Source organism: Tenrec ecaudatus, chromosome 1 (assembly GCF_050624435.1).
Source record: "Tenrec ecaudatus isolate mTenEca1 chromosome 1, mTenEca1.hap1, whole genome shotgun sequence".
Taxonomy (NCBI): domain Eukaryota; kingdom Metazoa; phylum Chordata; class Mammalia; order Afrosoricida; family Tenrecidae; genus Tenrec; species Tenrec ecaudatus.
Window position 1 is genome coordinate 195,432,962 of NC_134530.1, and position 20,604 is coordinate 195,453,565.

A 20,604-nucleotide genomic window follows, 5' to 3' on the forward strand; every position below is an offset into this window, starting at 1 on the left:
CAAAGCCTTGTGCCTCCCTCTGAGTGCCCCCTCCTAGCATGACCAAATATACATTCATTTATTATGATTTTAGCAGGAAACATTGATTAATTGCCGACCGTGTGCCAAGCCTTCTACGTGTACTGGCATGGTGCCCTGATCACTTCCCGGGCAGTGTTTGCAAAGCTGACCTGATTCCTCCCCAACCATGCCAGCCAGCACCTTCTGGAAGTGGCCTGAGGAGGCACAGGCCTGACTGGAAGGAGCCCTGGTCGTCACCCTCGGCTGGGTGGATGCCCCTTGGAGGCCGACTCTCCAAGAACAAACAAACCTGGCCTGACGCTGCATAATCAGGGAGGTTGCAGGGCTCAGTGCCCAGAGCAGCCGAGCTGCCAGCTAGGTGCGTGATCCTGAGATAATTAGGTGATTACACACTGTCCCACCATCCAGGCTGTGTGCTAATGAGCCTGGCCTGAGGGTGGAGGCTTGATCCTGGAGGAGGGAGAGAGCACTCTAGTATTTCACACCCTGTGACGACTTCTCTTGATTCCGGCTAGGCCCATTGGAGCCTGAGATCACTCAAGCCCTCGGATTAGATCCCTCCTCTTTCCTCTGGACGTTTGTATGTGTTTCCATCTTTCAACATAGATGTGTACCGTTGGCAATGCCTCCAATCATTGTACTTTCAGATATCCTGTCTGGCTCTTAAACTGCCTGAGATCAGAAAGTGTCTTCTACACTTTCCATAATGATTTGCCCTTCAGTAGTGTTCCACACATAGGTACTGGAGGGTTGGCTGAGTCGGGTGGAGGGGGTGTGGATCTGTAGTTCCTGACCTTGTGGTTGTGGGGATGGGCCTCTCACGTGGCTCCGTGGAAGATGCTCTTCAGTGTGAAGTGGGTCCTTGAGCAGTTGAGGGGGGGGAGACAAGCTCAGCCCTTAGCATCCAGGGACCCAGACTGAGAGTACACCTGTCTCAATGCCTCTGTCAGCTGCTCGCACCAAAGCTGAAATAGAAGGCTTAGGGACCCTTGGTTTGGCCCCTTTTTCTGACGGACGGATCGAGCTAACCCCTGTAGGGTGTTTGAGCCCCATCACCTTTTCTTGGGGCTCTTGCTGGCTTCAAAAGTGAAGGAAATCTGATTTACCTCCAATTTTTTGGTCCATGGATTCCCTAACCCCTCCCTGCCCTGCCGGAACTCTGATTTTTTTGGCATGTTATTTCTCCGCACACAGGTTCCTCACACACAAAACAGGTGTGGGGTGGGGTGACGATGGCGACTTCACTGAATTGTTAGGTAGATTAAAATAAATCAGGTTTGGGAAAGTTCTTCGCACATTCCTCCTCCCCAGCCCAATATAAATAAGCTGACAAATGAGAAGGTTCCAGACTGCGCATGGTTGTGTGAGGGCAGAGGCCCCTCATCATCGCTGGGGCACAGTGATTCAGCCAGGCTTTATTTGGGTCCCTCGCTCAGTGGAGAGAAAGTGCGACGAAGCCGTCCTAGCAGTTTGCTCAGAATTCTAACCCTAGCCTTTTAGTCTAATCATAACACAGTTCCTCTTGGAAACAAACATAGCAACAGCAATTATATCTTACTTTTAATGTCTTAATTGGCTGTAAACTCACTGTGACTAAGCTATTTCCATCAAACGTATGGAGCGTTGTGTGGTGAGTGGGTCTCAGTATCCTGCTCTGGCAGCGCACCCTGCCTTTGTCAGGATGTCACTCAGATGTGTGTTTGGGACTTAGGACTCAGGTCCAGCTACTCCCAGGGCTGACCTGGGGCAGTCTGGGGGCCCTCTCCTCACCCCCTCTGCTCATCTTTCAGCACTCTCTGGCTTCGAATGCCCTGTCAGCCCTGCTCTATTCTTCTTCTCTCCTTAGGTCTCCTCACTGGGCTGGCTCCTGGTCTCTGCCCCTGGCCACGCCCTCTCCTGCTTCTAACCCAGCAGCTCCATTGGCGTCCCTCCTTTTCCTCTTCAACCCGGTTAGTCTTTCTCAGGAAGTGCGCAGTGTGGCCAGCCCACCACAGCCAGGCGGTGGTGTGGTGCGACCAGGTTGCAGAGAGACAAACCCATGGGCTTCCTTGTTGGCTTCTCACCCAGCTGTCTTCACCGGCTGGCTTGATGACAGGAAAGCTGCCCTGTGTCCTTAGGAAGAGGTGGCCTTTCCAGGAGCCCAGATAGGGATCAGAGTTCTGCTGGGACATTCCCTTTAAGTTTTCCCCGCCCCGACTTTGTTTTCTCAGTCGGTTACGGGCCTCAGGACTTGCCTCGTTGGTGTGTCCACTGAGTGGCAGCTTGGAGAGGGGCGGAAAGGGCTGTACCAGTGGCTGTGGCAGCACCCAGCTGAGAGCAGAAACCTGTTTCGTTCCCCTGGCGAGGATGAGGCGGACCAGCCTCTCCTACCTGCTTTCCTTACCTCTTCCATCACTTCCCGTGGCTTTCTGTAACCTTTCCTCCTTTTCCTCCTCCTCCTCCTCTTCCTCCTTCCTCTGATTTCTCTCAACAGCTAAGCCATTCCATGGCAGACTCCCCTTTGGTTATTCTAGACCAGCATCTGGCAGGCTTCACCTGATGGACTTGTTCAAAGTAGATTGCTGAGCCCCAACCCTTGGGTTAGACCCTCATCATTCAAAACACATAAAACCCTTCACAGATGAGATGACAGACAAGTAAATGCATAATTACTATGTGGCGTGATAAATATGAATTCTAGTAACACAGTTATCCAAACGTCAGTGGCTCAAACCTACCAGCCATTCCATTGGAAAAATATGTTGTATCTATTTCCATAGAGATTACAGCCTTAGGACAAGTCTACTCTGTACTATCTTGGGTGTCATTGACCCAACTCCGACTCATAGAGACTCATGCACAACTGAAGGAAATACTGCCCAGTCCTCTGCCACCTCACAATTATTGTGTCTGAGTCCATTGTCGCAGCCACCGTGCCAATCCATCTCCTTGTCTGTCTTCCTCTTCTCAACTGCCCTTCTGTACCAAGCATGATGTCTTCAGAGAAAAAAGATGATACTAACATTTGCTTCAAAAGATCATTGAGAAGATTAAGTTACTAACTGGGTGAAAGACACTTCATAATTGTTCCAAAAAGTTTTGCTATTTTTATCAATATATTTGAGAGTGACCTGAAGCTGAAGAAATTCAAGCTGTCTGATTCAGGCTTTAACCAATAGAATGCCTGGTCCTGGACCTAGGCAGACCCCAGAGCAGTCCTCCTGAAAAGCCCTGGAGCACCAACGAGAGGAAGCCTGACCCAGGGAAATGAGGACATCAGTTCACCTAGAGAGGGAAGAGAAGAAATAGTTGGGGCTGCCCAGGGCTTTCGGGGGGACCTTGAGCAAGGGGAGGCGGACTATCAGGACTAGAATTTACAAATGTATCCAGGAGAGGAAACAGCTCTACTCCAAGTCAGCTGAGGAAGAAAGAGTTCGCCACCTGCCATCTAGAGAGCTCCCATCTTTGAGGCCTAGACTTGTCATTGAGAACCAAGCTCACCTTCCAAGAGAGATGCTTTCTCCCTGTCCCCTCATGCCCAGGGCCATGTAGTGGGTGCTGACAGCATTACTTAGCTATAGCCATCTAGCAAAGAGAAGATTGTATTTTCTGCTGCTTCGTCCCACCTACATATCACTTCACTTAGTCCCTGGGAGATGGCGTTTCCCCAGCCTTACATCAGGGAGAGAGCCTATAATTTTGGGGGCTTCAAGGGGCCACAGCCCACTCTCACGGTACCAAGTTGTTGGGTTCGTTTATTTTCCCCTGACACCACCTGCCTCCTGCATTACAGCTGAAATTGTCGCTGCATGAGAAGGCTGAGTCAGTCGACTGAATGCTTTGTTTTAATCCTGGGCTCTTCAGTGATGAGTGATAGAGCGTTCTTTTTCCGGAGAGGATTACAGGATGAAGTCCTTTGTGGCAAAATACACCTGGGAGGGCTTATTAAGTGATGATCCTGATAAACTCTCTCTAATCACTACAAACTGTGCCCTCTTAGTGATGAGAAACCTACAGGCATTTAATTAACTCCCTGAGAAATACTTTTTCTCATTATCTTTTACGTTTTTCTTCTGCTTGTTTGAGATTTAATCAGAACGTACATGCAGCTTGTAAGTTGTTCATTGACGTATTCAGTCACCAAACACTTGCTGAGTTCCAACTGTGAAGTAGGTTAGTTTGGGAGTAGCTTCGTAGGCAAATAAAGCCTAGCTCCTTGTTCATGAAGGGTGTAAGGTTTTGCAGTGGAGAATGCCTGGTGATTCTTGGGGATCACCTGGGGATCTTACTAAAATGTAGAGTCTGATTCAGTAGATCTGGATGGAAATACATATTCTCAGCAGGGAGCCAATTCCTTATAAACTGTGTCCAAGTGCTGGTGGATATCTTAAGAGCAAAGCCTCGGGTTTAGAAAGAGTGTGACATGTGGAGGAGTTTAAGAAGTTGGGTATGGTCTTGTGACTTCATGGGCGGGGAGGCAGGGCCAGAATCCGTCATGGATCAAAAGATTTGATAAGGGCAACCATTGCAAGTTTTCAGTCAATGGAGAGGCAGGCAGGGTGAGGTGTGTTGGCCAGATCTGATAGCTCTTCCCTTCTCTAATGACCTGAGCCACTGTGAAAGGGAATCACGTGCCCCTCTTGACGGGTACTCAGAGCTTCCCCACCTCATCATGGCTATTTCACAGGTGACCGGCAACTTGCTAGGAAGCCTTCCAACTTGGTCAGGCATCCAATGTAGAGAAGGTGCTTCAGAGTTAAAGGTGTAGACATCAGAGGAGTCAAAAACATTAGGCTCTGCTACTGTGTAGACAGGATATAATATGGGTCAGAAAGCATTTCCTTTGCTGGCATAGCTGTTGTCAACACTTAGCCTCCATACCTCTGTTCTCCAACACGTTCCTCCTTAAAACAGTATAGATGCTTTGTTTTTTCCTCACAAGAGGCCACACAAAGCAAGAGAAACAGCAGATGTTAAGAAGGTCAGACCTGGTCTGGATTCTGGCTCTACAGCATACTAACTGTGGGATTTGTGCATATCCTATAGTTTTCCTGAGCCTGGGAATTATATATGTATATGGGTTTTAGATATATGTATATGTATACATAATTAGAATAACACCTATATGACAGGTGATTATGAAAGAATAGAGTTAATATATGGTCATCTGACTCGTTACCAGCATGTGGCTTAACAATTTTTTTATTATTTATTTCTCCATAATTACCCTAGAACTGTAGCATCCAAACCACAGGAAATATTTACGATGACATGTTTTGCTTAATACGTATGCAATGGTAAGAAGATATATATTTTGTGATTTCATTTATATTGAATGATCAATATAAATGCAGAAGTCCTGCATTTTAGTTCCTCTTCTGCAACCAAGTGGTGGAGGATCCCTCAGCGGTCACTTAGCTTTTGGCCCTCGGTCTATCTGTCATGTGAGAGGTTCAGGCAAGATGCTGTGATCCTTCTAGCACTACACCCTACAAGCAAGACCACGAAGGGTAGAGCCCTGCTGTCAGACATAAAGGAAAGCCGTGGTTGGTATGCTACTCTAACCCTCACCATCTTGCTGGAGCGTAGAGGGGCCAAAGGAAAAGCAGGTAACTCCTGGCAATGAGAAGGCTAATCTCTGAGAACCCCTTGAGCTCTAGAAGTGGCAAGGTGTTGTGTAAAGAATCGCTCACCTACATACTGGCCCCCCAGGGCGGAGCTCAGCAAGGGCAGTGGCAGCCCATGGAAGCGACAATGGAGTTAGCAGGGTTCCACCCCAAAGACTTGAAGTGGAGCAGGACCCTGAGCCTATGTAGACCGATTATAAATTGGCCTCCTTATATGTGGTCACACATTTCATTAACTCACCCCTAGTGTGGTGGCTGGAACGCCTTCTCTTTGATGAGGCACGTGATACTAGCTTGTCTGGGCGATTTCAAGGGGCTTACGCTGCCCTCAGGCCGGACATTCCCCACCCGTGTTTTAGATTGTGGTCCTGGTTCTGCCAATAATTTGCTGATTTCCCCAGGGAGGTCACTTCCCTTCTCTGGGCCTTAGTTTCTCCTTCTCTGGATCGATGTAGTGACTTGACTGTTCTCGTCATCCTCTTCCAAGACTGGCCTTCTGGGAACGCAGGACTACCCACAGGCCTTTTACTGCCCAGGCCTTGTGGAGTGCACTGGTGTTCTCTTCTCAACATGTGGGCAAGTGGCCCTTCGAAACACCTTCCAACAGGTGTGATTCTGGGGACGGGTGTGGCTGGCTTGAGAGACCCTGAGATGAGATAGATATAGAATAGCTCAAGTTAAGATTCCCAGCAATTCCGAATCTTTAACGTTCTTTCACGTTTTTTTCCAAACACCATAATAAAGATGCTCTCTGTGTCTCAGCCCTCTGCTATCTTCGGGTAGTTTCTTAGACTCTCAAATGATTCTTTTCTCAGAAAGCATCTGCAAATCCGTTCCTAACCCCCTCCATCCGATCAGATCCACCCATGGGTCAGCACTCAGCATGGTGTCTTCATGGCAGCCACCATGGCGAGGTGGGTGTGATCGTCTGTGAGATCTAAGGCTTCCCCAGTAGATTCTAAGGGACCCCAGGACAAGGTGTGAGGCCATTTTGCTCACCATTGATCCCTAACACGTAGAAAGATACCCAACAGGTAGCCAAAGATACCACAACAGGTAGCCTACAGCTTCGCGGGACAAACTATGGAGCAGGGAACCCAGGCTGCTCAGGGTGGGAAGAGAACTGGCTGTTTGGTGTGGAGGGATTGGGGCCCAAGGGGAAGAAGGCAGGAAGCAATTGCATCAGTCCTCAGCTCTGGCTGTCTTTTCCTCTCATTGAGTGCTCCTTTCCCCAGGGACGGCTGGCAGAGGCTTCGGAGAAATGCTTCTGCGAAGATGAATGGCAGACCAGGGCTGCTCCAGCCCAGGGCTTTGAACCCATTCAGTCATGGTCAGTGGGTTGGAATGGGAAGAGTTCCAAATTTATCCAACGTGGATGTACCAGATCAGTGACCACCATGGGAAATGTTACAGGTCAGAGCCTTGGAATGGAAGACTTGTGAGAGGCATAGAAGCATGTGTAGAAGACTGGCACTTTGCCAGGACTAGAGAGCGCATCACCCATTCAAGGTGATGCGGTCGGCTGCCATCTTGAACACAAGCAATGCTGTTTCTGGTTCTGCCATCCAGAAATGTGGTTGCTGGCAACACACGTGGTGTCCTTGTTTTCCTGGGGGGAGATCAAGTTGTCAGCAGGGCGTCAACCAGTAAATTTTCACATTCTGGTTATCATTCTGGTCCACCTGTATTCTGCAAATCCAGTTCTGTTCTGGTTTCACTTCATCTGCCATGACAGGACCGGCGTGACTTGGCGTGTAGCCCTGTCCAGCCGTTCCTGATCCTAAGCTCAGCTGCCAGTTAATGAAGTGGAGGATATCTTCTTGAAGTAGAGCCTCTAGGCCAGGGGTCCTCGCCTGGAAGTCACCTTGATATTTGGCAATTCTTGGAGATTTTTTTGGTCGTCACAACTGGGGAATGGCATAGAGTGAGTAGAGACCAAGGGTGCTGTTTTAGACCCAATATAGCAAAGGGCATATTAATAGTTCTACGGTGGAAGCCTCATGTCACCAGCCCCTGGAGCAGTTATGACCCAGGAACCCTTTCTTTTGGACCAGCCCCAACCCTTACACCTCCCACCCAGTCAGAACCACCATTGGCAGAGCTGCCTGTGGGGAGGTGCATGCCCAGGCTTCTTCAGCATGGTCTCCACAGCACTGGTGGAGCCGGAGGTTGGTGGGACCTGCTTTTCCAGAGTGGGGAACTGGCCTTGTCCATACAGCTCTGGCTGTGCCCAGCCAGGGCCCTCTTCCTCTGGCTCCCTCCCTCTCCATCTCTCTCTCTCTCTCTGAGCCGCTCCTCCCACCCCCACCTCCCTGGAGATTAATGTGATAATTGCCGTGTGTGCCTGTTTACGCAGGGAGTGGGTGAGCTCACCACCTCCACTCAGGCAGGTTCCCAAAGGAACACAGTCCCACTGTGTCAGGACTGGAACCGCTGAGCGCTCCCCGTGCAGGTGGGCTGCCACCCCCACACGGCTCTCTCTGTCTGTCATCACCCCCGTCATGCACACGTGCGCGTGTGTGTCACTCGTGGGATCAGCAGGTGAGAGAGCCTGCCTGCTCCCCCAGGGGCACCTGGGCAGGGGCGGGGTCAGGGAGATGGGTGGTGAAGCACCTTCTGAGTAAGACCACACTGCCCCCAAGAAAAGCCCTCTTCTCTAGCGCCTGGCACACAGCCACACTAAGCCAAATCAACCCACTGAGGGCTCATCTGTTCCGATTCATGTCGACCCCACGTTGCACTGAGAGAGCTGAGTTCCTTGGGATTTTCTTGGCTGTCATCTTCCCAGAAGCACATTGCCAGGCCGTTTCCAGGCAGTGCTGCATGGCGGGTTTGTACCCCAGCCTTTCCGTTAGTAGCTGAGTGCAAACCGCTTGTGGCATCCAGTCACCTGGACAGTAAGCGCATGGTGGCCCGAGGTAGGGCTTCTCAGGCTGCGATCTTTATGGGAGCAGATAACCTCCTCTTTCTTCCTCAGATCACCTAGTGGGTTTGAACCTCCGAGCGAGCAGTCAGTAGTCCGGCACTTACCTGACACTGCCCCCGGGCTCCTTGGCACACATAGTAGGTGCTCCATAAATAGGATGGGATAAAGATCCTGGCACTCTTGGTGCGGTTTAGTTTCCAGAGAGAGGCTTCTTGCTCCGTGGTGGCGGTCTGGCCAGTGATGCTTCCACTAGGTTCTTCTGGGCCCAGAGCCCTGCGGGGCGTGCTTTGGAAGCTGTGATGTCCTCCCAAGGACCTTGAGTGGAGGACTTGGCATGGCTTCCCCGGGCTCCCAAAGAAAAAGCCTGAGGGTTGGAGGGTTGGAGTTAGGACCCAGAATGAGGCAGCTTGTGAGCACTTCAACCTTGCCTTAGGAGCAGACGCAGTCAGACCACACCCACTGCCCGCCAGTCAGTTCCAGCTCCCAGTGGCCTGTGGGACAGTGTGGAATGGCCACACAGGGCTGCCAAGGCTGTCACCTTTACAGAAGCAGACCGCCCAGCGTTCTTTCTGGCTGGTAGATGCAAAGGACAGACCTTCTGCAGAGCAGTTAAGGGCTGCGCCTCCTGGACTCCCTTCGCAGAAGCAGGAAGGGGGATCTCCTCCTCCTCCTCCCCCTACCCCCCAGCAGACCTCCTCTCCAGACACACACACACACACACACAAACACACACACACACACACAGCAGAGAGAGGCAACAGCCACCACTCTGAGGTTCAAGTGGCAACTTTCTGCTTGGCGCGCCTGCTTCCTACTCTGCACCGCACCCCTCACAGCGCCCAGGCCTTCTTCCTCACCACCCCCACCCCCTTTCATATTATTCTTTCCCTTTGGTTGTCTCTCCTACACTGGACGATTTTAAGGTGTTAGTACTGATGAATCAGAGGTAGATGGCAGCCTGAATTAGCATCTGAAAGCACCTTGCCTTGTGTGAGGAGGGCAGCTAGAACCTCAGCCTGCCCACTTGACCTCCTGCTGAGGGATGCCCCTCGTCCCACTGGACACGGTACAGATCAGTCCATTGACAGGTAAGCCGGGTAGGGCAGAAGCCCCCTGGCGAGGAGGTCGGGGAGGGGAAGAAGGGAGAGGCACCTGGAGGGAGAGGAGAAAGGTGTGGAGAGGGTGCGGCAAGTCTATAAAAAGGTTTGTGAATAATCAAGGGAGCTGTCAAGATGCTTTCTCCCAAGAACCTTTTAAGTTGTCAGTCATCCTTCATCACCCCCGAGGGCACAGTGCTGCTGGGACGGGGTCCTCCTCCTCCTCCTCCTTGGCCCTTTCCTCCTCCTCCTCCTCCTCCTCCTCCTCCTCCTCCTCCTCCTCCTCCTCCTCGGCCCTTTCCTCCTCTTATTTTTCTGTCCAGTAGGCCCCGATGCTGTAGTGCATGATATTTGTAGCATTTTAGCTAAAACGCCACAGATTGAGGGGGCGGATATCAATGAATTTAATTGGTGTGCTTCAAATGAGAGATTCATGTTATTACAATTGTGGTCCTCTGTTGCTCAATTGTGCCAAGCGCAATGCTGACACCAGACACACGGAAGGGCGCAGACGGTCCAGGTTCCTGTGCGGGTGTCAGTTAAAGCAAGAGCAGCCATCCTCATGGAATCCTGAAAGAAGACACACTGCTCGTCATGGAAGTGACAGAAGAACAGGGAAGCATGTTCCAGAGTCCTGGCCATTTCCCAAGCTGTAGTCATAAAAATGTTCATGGATTTGCATGTGTGCATGAAACGTATGTTTGTGTGTTTATATGGGTGTGTATGGTGTGTGGTGTATGTGTACACGTATGGTGTGCGTGTGCGTATGGGTGTGTCTGGTGTGTTGTGTGTATGGTGTGTTGTGTGTGCATGTATGGTGTGTTTGTGTGTGCATATGGGTGTGTATGGTATGCTGTGTGTGTATCGTGTATTGTGTGTGTGTGCATTTATGGTGTGTTTGTGTGTGCATATGGGTGTATATGGTATGGTGTGTGTATCATGTGTTGTGTGTGCATGTATGGTGTGTTTGTGTGTGCATATGGGTGTGTATGGTGTGTTCTGTGTGTGTGTCTGGCAGAGGGAAGATGGCTTCATGCTCTAGACACGTAAGCTAGAATAATGGAGAAAGCAAAGTAAACACTTTTTCCTCATAGATCTTCTCTTGATGAAGAGGGCAATATACAGAGTACAGTATACACAAAGGGCAATACACACAGAGTACAGTATACACAGAGGGCAGTACACACAGAGTACAGTACACACAGAGGGCAGTACACACAGAGTACACTATACACAGGGCAATACACACAGAGTACAGTATATATAGAGTGCAGTATACACAGAGGGCAATATACACAGTACAGTATACACAGAGGGCAGTACGCACAGAGTACAGTATACACAGAGGGCAGTACGCACAGAGTACAGTATACCCAGAGTACAGTATACACTGAGGGCAATACACACAGATTACAGTATACACAGAATATAGTATACACAGGGCAATGCACACAGAGTACAGTATACACAGTACAGTATACACATAGGGCAATACACACAGAGTACAGTATACATAGAGGGCAATACACACAGATTACAGTATACACAGGGCAATACACACAGAGTACAGTATACACAGAGGGCAATACACACAGAGTACAGTATACACAGAGGGCAATACACACAGATTACAGTATACACAGAGTACAGTATACACAGGGCAATACACACAGAGTACAGTATACATAGAGTGCAGTATACACAGAGGGAAATATACACAGTACAGTATACACAGAGGGCAGTACGCACAGAGTACAGTATACACAGAGTACAGTATACACTGAGGGCAATACACACAGATTACAGTATACACAGAGTGCAGTATACACAGGGCAATACACACAGAGTACAGTATACATAGAGTGCAGTATACACAGAGGGAAATATACACAGTACAGTATACACAGAGGGCAGTACGCACAGAGTACAGTATACACAGAGTACAGTATACACTGAGGGCAATACACACAGATTACAGTATACACAGAGTGCAGTATACACAGGGCAATACACACAGAGTTCAGTATACATAGAGTGCAGTATACACAGAGGGAAATATACACAGTACAGTATACACAGAGGGCAGTATGCACAGAGTACAGTATACACAGAGTACAGCATACACAGAGCGCAGTATACACAGAGGGCAGTACGCACAGAGCGCAGTATACACAGAGGGCAGTACACACAGAGTACAGTATACACAGAGGGCAGTATGCACAGAGTACAGTATACACAGAGGGCAGTACGCACAGAGTACAGTATACACAGTACAGTATACACAGAGGGCAGTACACACAGAATACAGTATACACAGAGGGCAATACACACAGAGTACAGTATGCACAGAATACAGTATACACAGGGCAATATACAGAGTACAGTATACACAGTACAGTATGCACAGAGAGTACAATATACACAGAGGGCAATACACACAGAGTACAGTATACACAGAGGGCAGTACGCACAGAGTACAGTATACACAGTACAGTATACACAGAGGGCAGTACACACAGAGTACAGTACACACAGAGGGCAGTACACACAGAGTACACTATACATAGGGCAATACACACAGAGTACAGTATACATAGAGTGCAGTATACACAGAGGGCAATATACACAGTACAGTATACACAGAGGGCAGTACGCACAGAGTACAGTATACACAGAGGGCAGTACGCACAGAGTACAGTATACACAGAGGGCAGTACACACAGAGTACAGTATACACAGAGGGCAGTACACACAGAATACAGTATACACAGAGGGCAGTACACAGAGAGTACAGTATACACAGAGGGCAATACACACAGAGTACAGTATACACAGAGTACAGTATACACAGAGGGCAGTACACACAGAGTACAGTATACACAGAGGGCAATACACACAGAGTACAATATACACAGAGTACAGTATACACAGAGGGCAATACACACAGAGTACAGTATACACAGAGGACAATACACACAGAGTACAGTATGCACAGAATACAGTATACACAGAGTACAGCATACACAGAGCGCAGTATACACAGAGTACAGTATATACAGGGCAATATACAGAGTACAGTATACACAGAGGGCAATACACACAGAATACAGTATACACAGAGGGCAGTACACAGAGAGTACAGTATACACAGAGGGCAATACACACAGAGTACAGTATACACAGAGTACAGTATACACAGAGGGCAGTACACACAGAGTACAGTATACACAGAGGGCAATACACACAGTACAATATACACAGAGTACAGTATACACAGAGGGCAATACACACAGAGTACAGTATACACAGAGGACAATACACACAGAGTACAGTATGCACAGAATACAGTATACACAGAGTACAGCATACACAGAGCGCAGTATACACAGAGTACAGTATATACAGGGCAATATACAGAGTACAGTATTCACAGAGGGCAATACACACAGAGCACAGCATACACAGAGGGCAATTTGTTGGATTCTCCTTAATCTACAGCATCTGGGCAAATTGTCACTCATTGGAATTACTGTGACCTGTTCTTAATCTCTAGCTCAATCACGTCTATGACCAACAGCACCTTAAAAGTAGCAATTTTATGCTAACCATTGAGGATAGCAAATATGTATTCACAGCTGAGCACTGACCCAGGTGCTGGGAGGCGACTTTGGTCCATGCCACTGAAGAACATGGTGGGAGTGGGGGCCTGGCCAAACCATAGTACTACTGGGATCTGCTGGCGTGGAGAGCCACCGCGGGACAGCCTCACTAACTGTTCTTTAAGCTTATTTGCATGAAACCAGGCATAAAGACAGCTGGCTACTCCCTGATTAGGATTATTTGTAAAGGTCAAGCTGCAGCTCACAGGAAGACCCGGGCCTCATCTGTCAAGAACGCCAGCTTTCTGGTTCCACTTTAAAAAGCCCTGGGGCATGGTGAGCAAACCGTCAGCAAGTGGCACCCAGCAGCCACTCTTGCAGGAAGGTGTGGCAGCGGCTTCTGTGAAGATGATAACTGTGGGCATCCTGAGGGGGCATTTCTGTTCTATGAGCTGAGCTGGATTGTAAGGAGGCGTGGGGGTTTCATTTCACAACTCTGGGCACTAAATTTCTGTATCTCCCATCTGATGGTCAGAAACAGTCTCCTCTGAAGTCTGGTTCCCACCTTTCCTTCTTGCATTTAACTGAGCATATAGCTGCTCAGGCCAAGGGTTTGGATTTTCCACATTGACCTCGGAAAGTCTCTGTCTTTCTCTCCTTAAGTTCAGATGGCGTTTTTTTTGGTTTTGCTTTCTTGATTTTAATTTGTGTTCTGTGTCAGATGCAAACATCTCTCTCCAAACAGTGTACGACAAAGGGCCCAAGTTTGCTGAAGGAAATTTGCCTTAGAAATCATTTTTAATGAGAGAATCGACTGTACAATGATAGCTGCCCTATTGAGGGAATTGGGTAATTCATGATGAGTGGGAGGCTCTATTATATGAACAAATATTTGAATAGAAGGCAGAAGGCAAATACAATAATTAGAGAGAAAAATCAAGATGGAATGTGATAGGAGTGCAAAGGAGGCCTGATGGCATGGGTCAGTCTATGCTTTGAAGAGGTTACCAGGGAGAGGAGAAAAGGGGGACATGCCAGAACCACTGTGCCGTGGCATTTCTGAGCGTAAACTGCAATATAGTGTGTGGATGTTAGGCACGGCATTTGACTTTTATGCCCTTATTTCCACAATGAATTGGGGATAAAATATGTTTCTCTCCAGATACTGTTCTGTTAGTGTCAGACAGATAATAAAGTAGGGGAATAGAAGCGGAAAGGGGCGTGTCCACGTTCTGCTTTGAATAGACTCTACAGTGCAATGCAGGCCTACTTGGGAAGATTAGGGATGATATCACAGAGAGGGACACAGCCTGAGGACTCTCCGTTGACACGGAGAAACACACGTGTTGGAGAAGGCTTTTTCAAGATGCCCCCAAGCTGGTTGAAGGTTCTCATGAGGCTTCCTGTCAAGAGCTGCCTCTGGGCTAAATCATGTGCTGTACCATGGCACTCCCCCACCAAATAATGCTCCCACACATAGACCACGCACAGGGGGCTTCAGGGTTTGAAAAAAAATACTAATGTATATTGGCTTACAATTTAATAGATGATCTTTCCTCACCCCCCTGCCATTCAAGGGCCTTGCCTCCCGTCGTGGCACAGCACCCCAGAATGCGAGTTTCCGCGCATGTTTCAGTCCGCTGGGGGTCAGTGGTAAAACGACAAAGTGAGAGGCTGCTCTTCCAGTCTAGAGGGATTGGTTGGTCACTGTTCTGTCCAGAACCCTCCTGGGGCCAGGCTAGCTACTGTGGTGGAACAAAGAAAGCCAGAGTCCAGGGTGAAGTGCTGAGCCGGATGCAGACAGGCCTTACCGGCGTCCAGAAGGTAGAGCTATGGGAAGAGCCTGCCTTTGTCCCTTTTAGAACCCGTTTTCTGTCTGCTTCAGAATGCAAAGGTCACCAAACACCGTGAACCACTGATCATCTGTATGATTTTGAGTGAGGACGTACGTTACATTTCTTAGCGCCCTTTTCCCATCTACTAAGTGAGGGTTCTAGGTATCCCAACGGTGGATATTCCAGTGAAGCTGATGCTGTGTACGTGGAATATTCACTCACACAAAAATCAACATGGGAACAGGCAGCGTAACTGCACCACACTGTGCTTGTCTCAGTGCTCCCGGGGTGAAACTGTGGGGCTCTGGGCCTTCTCCTGGCAGGTGGTTTTGGTTTAACACGAAGGAACCGTTTTTCTGTCTTTCAGACCAATGATGCCTTAGGAGCCACCTGGAATTGGCTGTACTTCATACCCCTCATCATCATTGGATCCTTCTTTGTTCTTAACCTAGTCCTGGGAGTGCTTTCAGGGTAAGCCAGATGTTTCCCTCTCCTTGTAACGTCTTTGCACACTGTAAATTCGTGTCTCCAGACTCGTTCACTCAGCTGTCGCTCGGGCGGCCTTTGCTGAGCCTCTCCTGTGTGGCAAGCCTGGTGGTAGAGGCTGGGAAGCAGCAGGGAACGGCCGTTCTGATCATCATCATTTTAGGAATTTATAATGTAAGCATTTTAACAAAGAAAATCCTTTCGATATGTTACAACACTGGCCCTGGTGCTCAGTGAGAATTCCTTCATTCACCCATTCTTCCCCCCAGCTTTCTGCAGTCAGCCCTTCTCTGTCGAATGCTGGGTGGGTTGGTAGGGGTATAAAGTTGAGTAATGTACAGGCTTTACCTGGAAAATATTTCCATGCTTTGTGTATTGGTTGTCAAATCCCCTAATTTGGTATGAACTCGTTTGTTTGAGTTAGCAGACACTCAGTGTCCAGTGCCAGGGTAAGCATGGCGCCTGCCCAGAAGAAACTTTTATTTTGCTGAGAGGAGGACACAGACACCTGAAACAAGGGGTGGGAGTTCTGTTAAGGACTCATGGGAGACACGTGTAATTTGTTTTTAAGGAGGGACAAATCCTTGTCATCTGAAGTCATCAGGTGACTTCGTGAAGGCCAGAGATTGTGTTTGGGACAGAATATGTCATAGGAATGAACATTTTAGGCAGGAGAACAACATCAGCAAGCATTCAAAACTTCAGAACATGAAGAGGAGGGTGTGATGCAAGCTCACTTAACAACAAGGGAAATGAAAGGCACAGGGCAGAAAGGCTGAAATGGAGACAGATTTGAGAGGGGCTTCGGTTTCTCTAAGCAAAACTGACCTTTAATTCTTGTGAGAGAGCACCACCATGACCCTGTCCAATGGAAATTTATAAGGTGGTGCTTCTGGTTAAACAAGGCGGATTGGACCGTGAGGTCATCTCTTAAAATGCCACCCAAACAAGAGATACATTTTTTAAAGGGCACAAGACAAAGAAAACAGGGGAGGATAAATAGGAACAGATGAGAGATGTCAGCAAAATATTTGGAGATAGAGAATAAATGGAAACTGGTGTGGTGGCAGGAAAGGCGAGATTTAGGTGCCTCTCGTAGGGAATGCCAATAAAATATGAACTTCCCCACAGAACCCTAGAGAGGCTCAGAATGTAAGAGACTCCAGGAACCTCTGAAATATGAGTGTGGATGGTGCAAAGAACAGAAGGATTGGTTGAAGGTCCCGTAAGGAACGTGTAGATGCCTCCTACCACCAGTGCAGGTGTCTGCTCAAACCCCCGTTTGGAATTGTGGCAGGAGGTACATCTGAGGGTGGGATGGCATATTGTACTGAAGGCAAGAAGTCTAAAGAATTGCCTGCAATTTGAATGTCAATACTCCTAGCCCCTTTCAATTGCTTGACTCTCAGAAATACAGTACCTTAGCAGGAGCTCAGGAAATTCCTCTCTGGGGAAACGTTCTGTCCTAAAGAAAAGATCTAATGTGCATACTGGTGGCACAGTGGTAATATTGCTCAACTGCTGGGCAGAAGGTCTGACGTTCGAACCTACTAGCTGCTCCAAAGGAGAAATCTGTGGTGGATAGTTTCCATCAAGATTTCTACCTTGGAAACCCTATGGGAAAGTTCCAATCTGTTCTACAGGATCATTATGAGTCAGAAAACGTTGTGAGTTAAAAATCACCTCAAATGCAGTGATATATACTGATATTTGGGGGTTTCCAGAGAAACAGACTCCTCTTCACCCCATCACTTCTCTCACTTCTGAAGCCCCAGCCCCACACACAATGTCTAGTGAGCGTTCTGTGCCTTGTCTCAAATTTGAATGTACAGCTAGGCATTATCCACTTCCAAGGAAAACATCCAACAGAAAACACCAAAAACAGAACACTAAATAGAAAAGAGGAATTTGAAGGAATATGAGCAGTAAAGAAGCAGAAGAGGCCCAAACTATAGGTTAAAGCAGCAGAGATAGAAGTAATAGATTCATGAAAGAATAACTGTTGCTACAAGAGAACAAAGACAAAAAGGGAAATGTAGAGGTTTAGTAAGGCCTTTGCAAATTAAAAACGCAATGCAGAACATGATTTTAAATTGATTATGATGACGATTGTGCAACTTTTAATATATTTAAAGCATTGAATTGTGTAGTACACAGATTATATCTCAGTAAAATGGTTCATTAGAAAAAGAAAACTAAAAATGTAATAGCCAAAAATACCAGATCTATCCCAGTCAAGTGGATTCCAACTCATCGCAACCTTATAGGGCGTAGTAGACCTACTCCAAGGATGTCCAAGGCTGTGATCTGCAGGAAAGCCGCCTGCCGCAATTTCCTCCTGTGGAGCAGCTGGCGAGTGCAAACCACGGATCTCTAGGTTAACACCACAGGTTTAGCCACTGTGCCACCAGAGCTCCTTAAAAATAAAATAACAAATGAAATATTCTCTTAAATGATTCTGATATATAGTTGATGACATCATCAGCGTTCAACTAAAGGAGCTCAAGAAACAGAAGTAGAGAAAGATGGAGAGAAAGAAATAAAGAAAAACAGAAAATATCCATGAACCAAAAGATTCCTGTTCCCTGATGGAAGGGTTGATTGAGACAAGGGTATTTGTCCAGCATTGCCTTTATGATAATGAGAAGTTGGAAGCAATATGAGCCTTCTTAACTGGTCTAGTAGACAAGTAAACTGTTGGATGCACACCCTAGAGAAATGTACAGCAATTAGAAATAACAAGTAACATCCACATAGCACACTGAGCATCTTAAAACCCAAAGGTTCAGCATAAAGAAAAAGGGAAAGAAATGGTGCAATCTAATATCATTTACATAAATGAAAAACTCATGCACACAAACACAATGCACATGATCTCAAAATTATACATTAAATATAATTTAATGACAAGACAAGAAAGTAGGTAGAGAGTTAAAAAAAGGAATAATACATTTAATTATTTAATAGTATAAATGATCACTGAGCTCTTTGCATGACTAAGGAAAAAGACCAACACTGAGATAAACCATCAAGAAATGACAGATCATTTGAGTAAAGAGAATATGCTAAAAGTAGCAAGAGACTGGGGAAAGGGATGGAATTTACCATCACCAACAACAAATCAAGCATCTGAAAAGCATTAGATTTTTCAATGACAAGATTGGAAGTTAGAAACCAATAGAAAAGTTTCTAGTTTTTTCCAAGATGTAATTAAAAACTAAGCCCATTGCCACTTAGCCGATGCTGACTCATAGCAGCCCTGTAAGACAGAGTAGACTTGCCCCATAGGGTTTCCAAGACCGTGATCTACAGAAGCAGACTGGCACATCTTTCTCCGGTGGAGTGGCTGGGGGGCACAAACCACAGACCTCTGGGTTAGTAGTCAAGCACTTACCTGCTGTACCATCAAGGGTCCTATAATTTTATACCCAGCAACATCAATTATTGTGAGAAATAATTGTAATATTTTATACACCCTTTCAAGTCATAGCTAAAGAAGGAACGTTGTCAAAAATAGGAAGTATTTGAGAAGAGAGCTACAGGATATTTGTGGCTGTAAGGTGTTAACAGAGAAGAGGTGCCAAGCGAGTGCCCAGGATATTGGGAAGGGGAAGTCCTGGGATGGCAGCGCTCTAGAGCATCAAGTTTAATTGAAATCTGAATGGTATTAGATTTTTCAAGGCCAAGATTGGAAGTTAGAAGCCAATAGAAACGTTTCTAATGTTTTCCAAGATATAATTCACATTGCAAGGGACAGCAGAGGGCACTTCAGATGGCATGGTTAAGGGGGAGTGGAGGCAATGAATACTTTTCCTGATGTGTTTGATTATATCCAGAGGAGTTGTATGATTTTTTCACAGCTGTATCTGTACGCATACACATCCATCTAAGTGTGTTGTGTGTATATATGCAAGTGAAAAAAAGGAACGCTGTCAACGAGATGGAGTGACACAGTGGCTGCAACAACGGGCTCAGCATAGGAGCGATTACGGGGACTGGGCAGTGTTTCGTTCCTTGTGCGTGGGGCTGCTATGGGTTGGAGACGATGCAATGGCACCTAACAGTAACGACAGCACAAGTGTACTTATGTACCCCATTATATTTAAAGGGCTACTACTAAGGAGCTAGAAGCATGGTAAGACCCGTGGGCAGTCGAGGTGTGAGCTGGAGTCCCATCGGTATTGCCGAGACGTGTAAGAGCCCCCGATTGTGCCCTGAATTCCGTGAGAGGCTGGAAAAGGAAGAGTGTGGGCAGAGGAAGGAGGGGTCCAAGTCTAAAACCTTAGCTTTCACAGTAAGGAAGCCTTTAAGCCGTATCTAAAATAGAATGATAAAGACATCTCAGTATAAATGTAATGCGTAGAAACTTGACCGTGAATGCCGGGAAAGAAACAGGTACCAGTTGAATGTGGTTGCCTCTGAGAAGTGAGATTCCGGGGTGAGGAGAGGTCAGGGAGGCTCCTGCTTGTTTTCATGATAAGCCTCCTAGAGCTCTGCATGTAGCCACTCTGAGAAAGATGGACAGCCGGAGTTTAAATCATGTAAAGTCAGATAGCACACACCAGAGTGTGGGGTGAAAGGCATGTGGACGACCAGGATTTAGGTTAGCGGAGGACGGCTGACCCTGGCAGAGGCTCTCTGAAGCAGCATCTTGGGGAAACAACCACACCAGTCCCACAGAGGGATGCCAAGTCTGCAGCCGTGCTGGTAACTCGGAAAGTGGCCGTGAAGGAGAAACAGAAGACGCTGTGAAGGAGTTCTCCATAGTGTACGTCTTGAGTGGAGGGTCTGAGGACATGATGGGATACCCTAGGGATTTCTTAAATGTTTACTCTGTCATGACCTGCTCCTGGTAAAGCTCTCCAACTCAAATGTTCTTCCCTTGAATGCCCATAGGGGAGGCCTGACCACAGAGTTGTTTCTTATTTTTCCATTGAGGGGAAACCCTCTACTTTGTGTCATCTTATCTGAAAATCCTTATTCTCCACCATCTTTTAAGTGTATGTGTGTTTTTGTTTTGAAAATTCAAGTGAG

At 47.4% G+C, this 20,604-nt stretch overlaps 1 protein-coding gene across 3 annotated transcripts in view; it reads left to right on the plus strand.

Moving 5' to 3' along the window:
* CACNA1E (calcium voltage-gated channel subunit alpha1 E) overlaps nt 1-20,604 on the plus strand; it is a 367,363-nt gene that overhangs the window by 174,437 nt on the left and 172,322 nt on the right. For all 3 annotated transcript variants that reach the window (XM_075528111.1, XM_075528117.1, XM_075528123.1), the window contains exon 7: nt 15,452-15,555. In XM_075528111.1, coding sequence (XP_075384226.1) covers nt 15,452-15,555 — 104 coding nt within the window. The remainder of the gene's footprint in view (nt 1-15,451; nt 15,556-20,604) is intronic.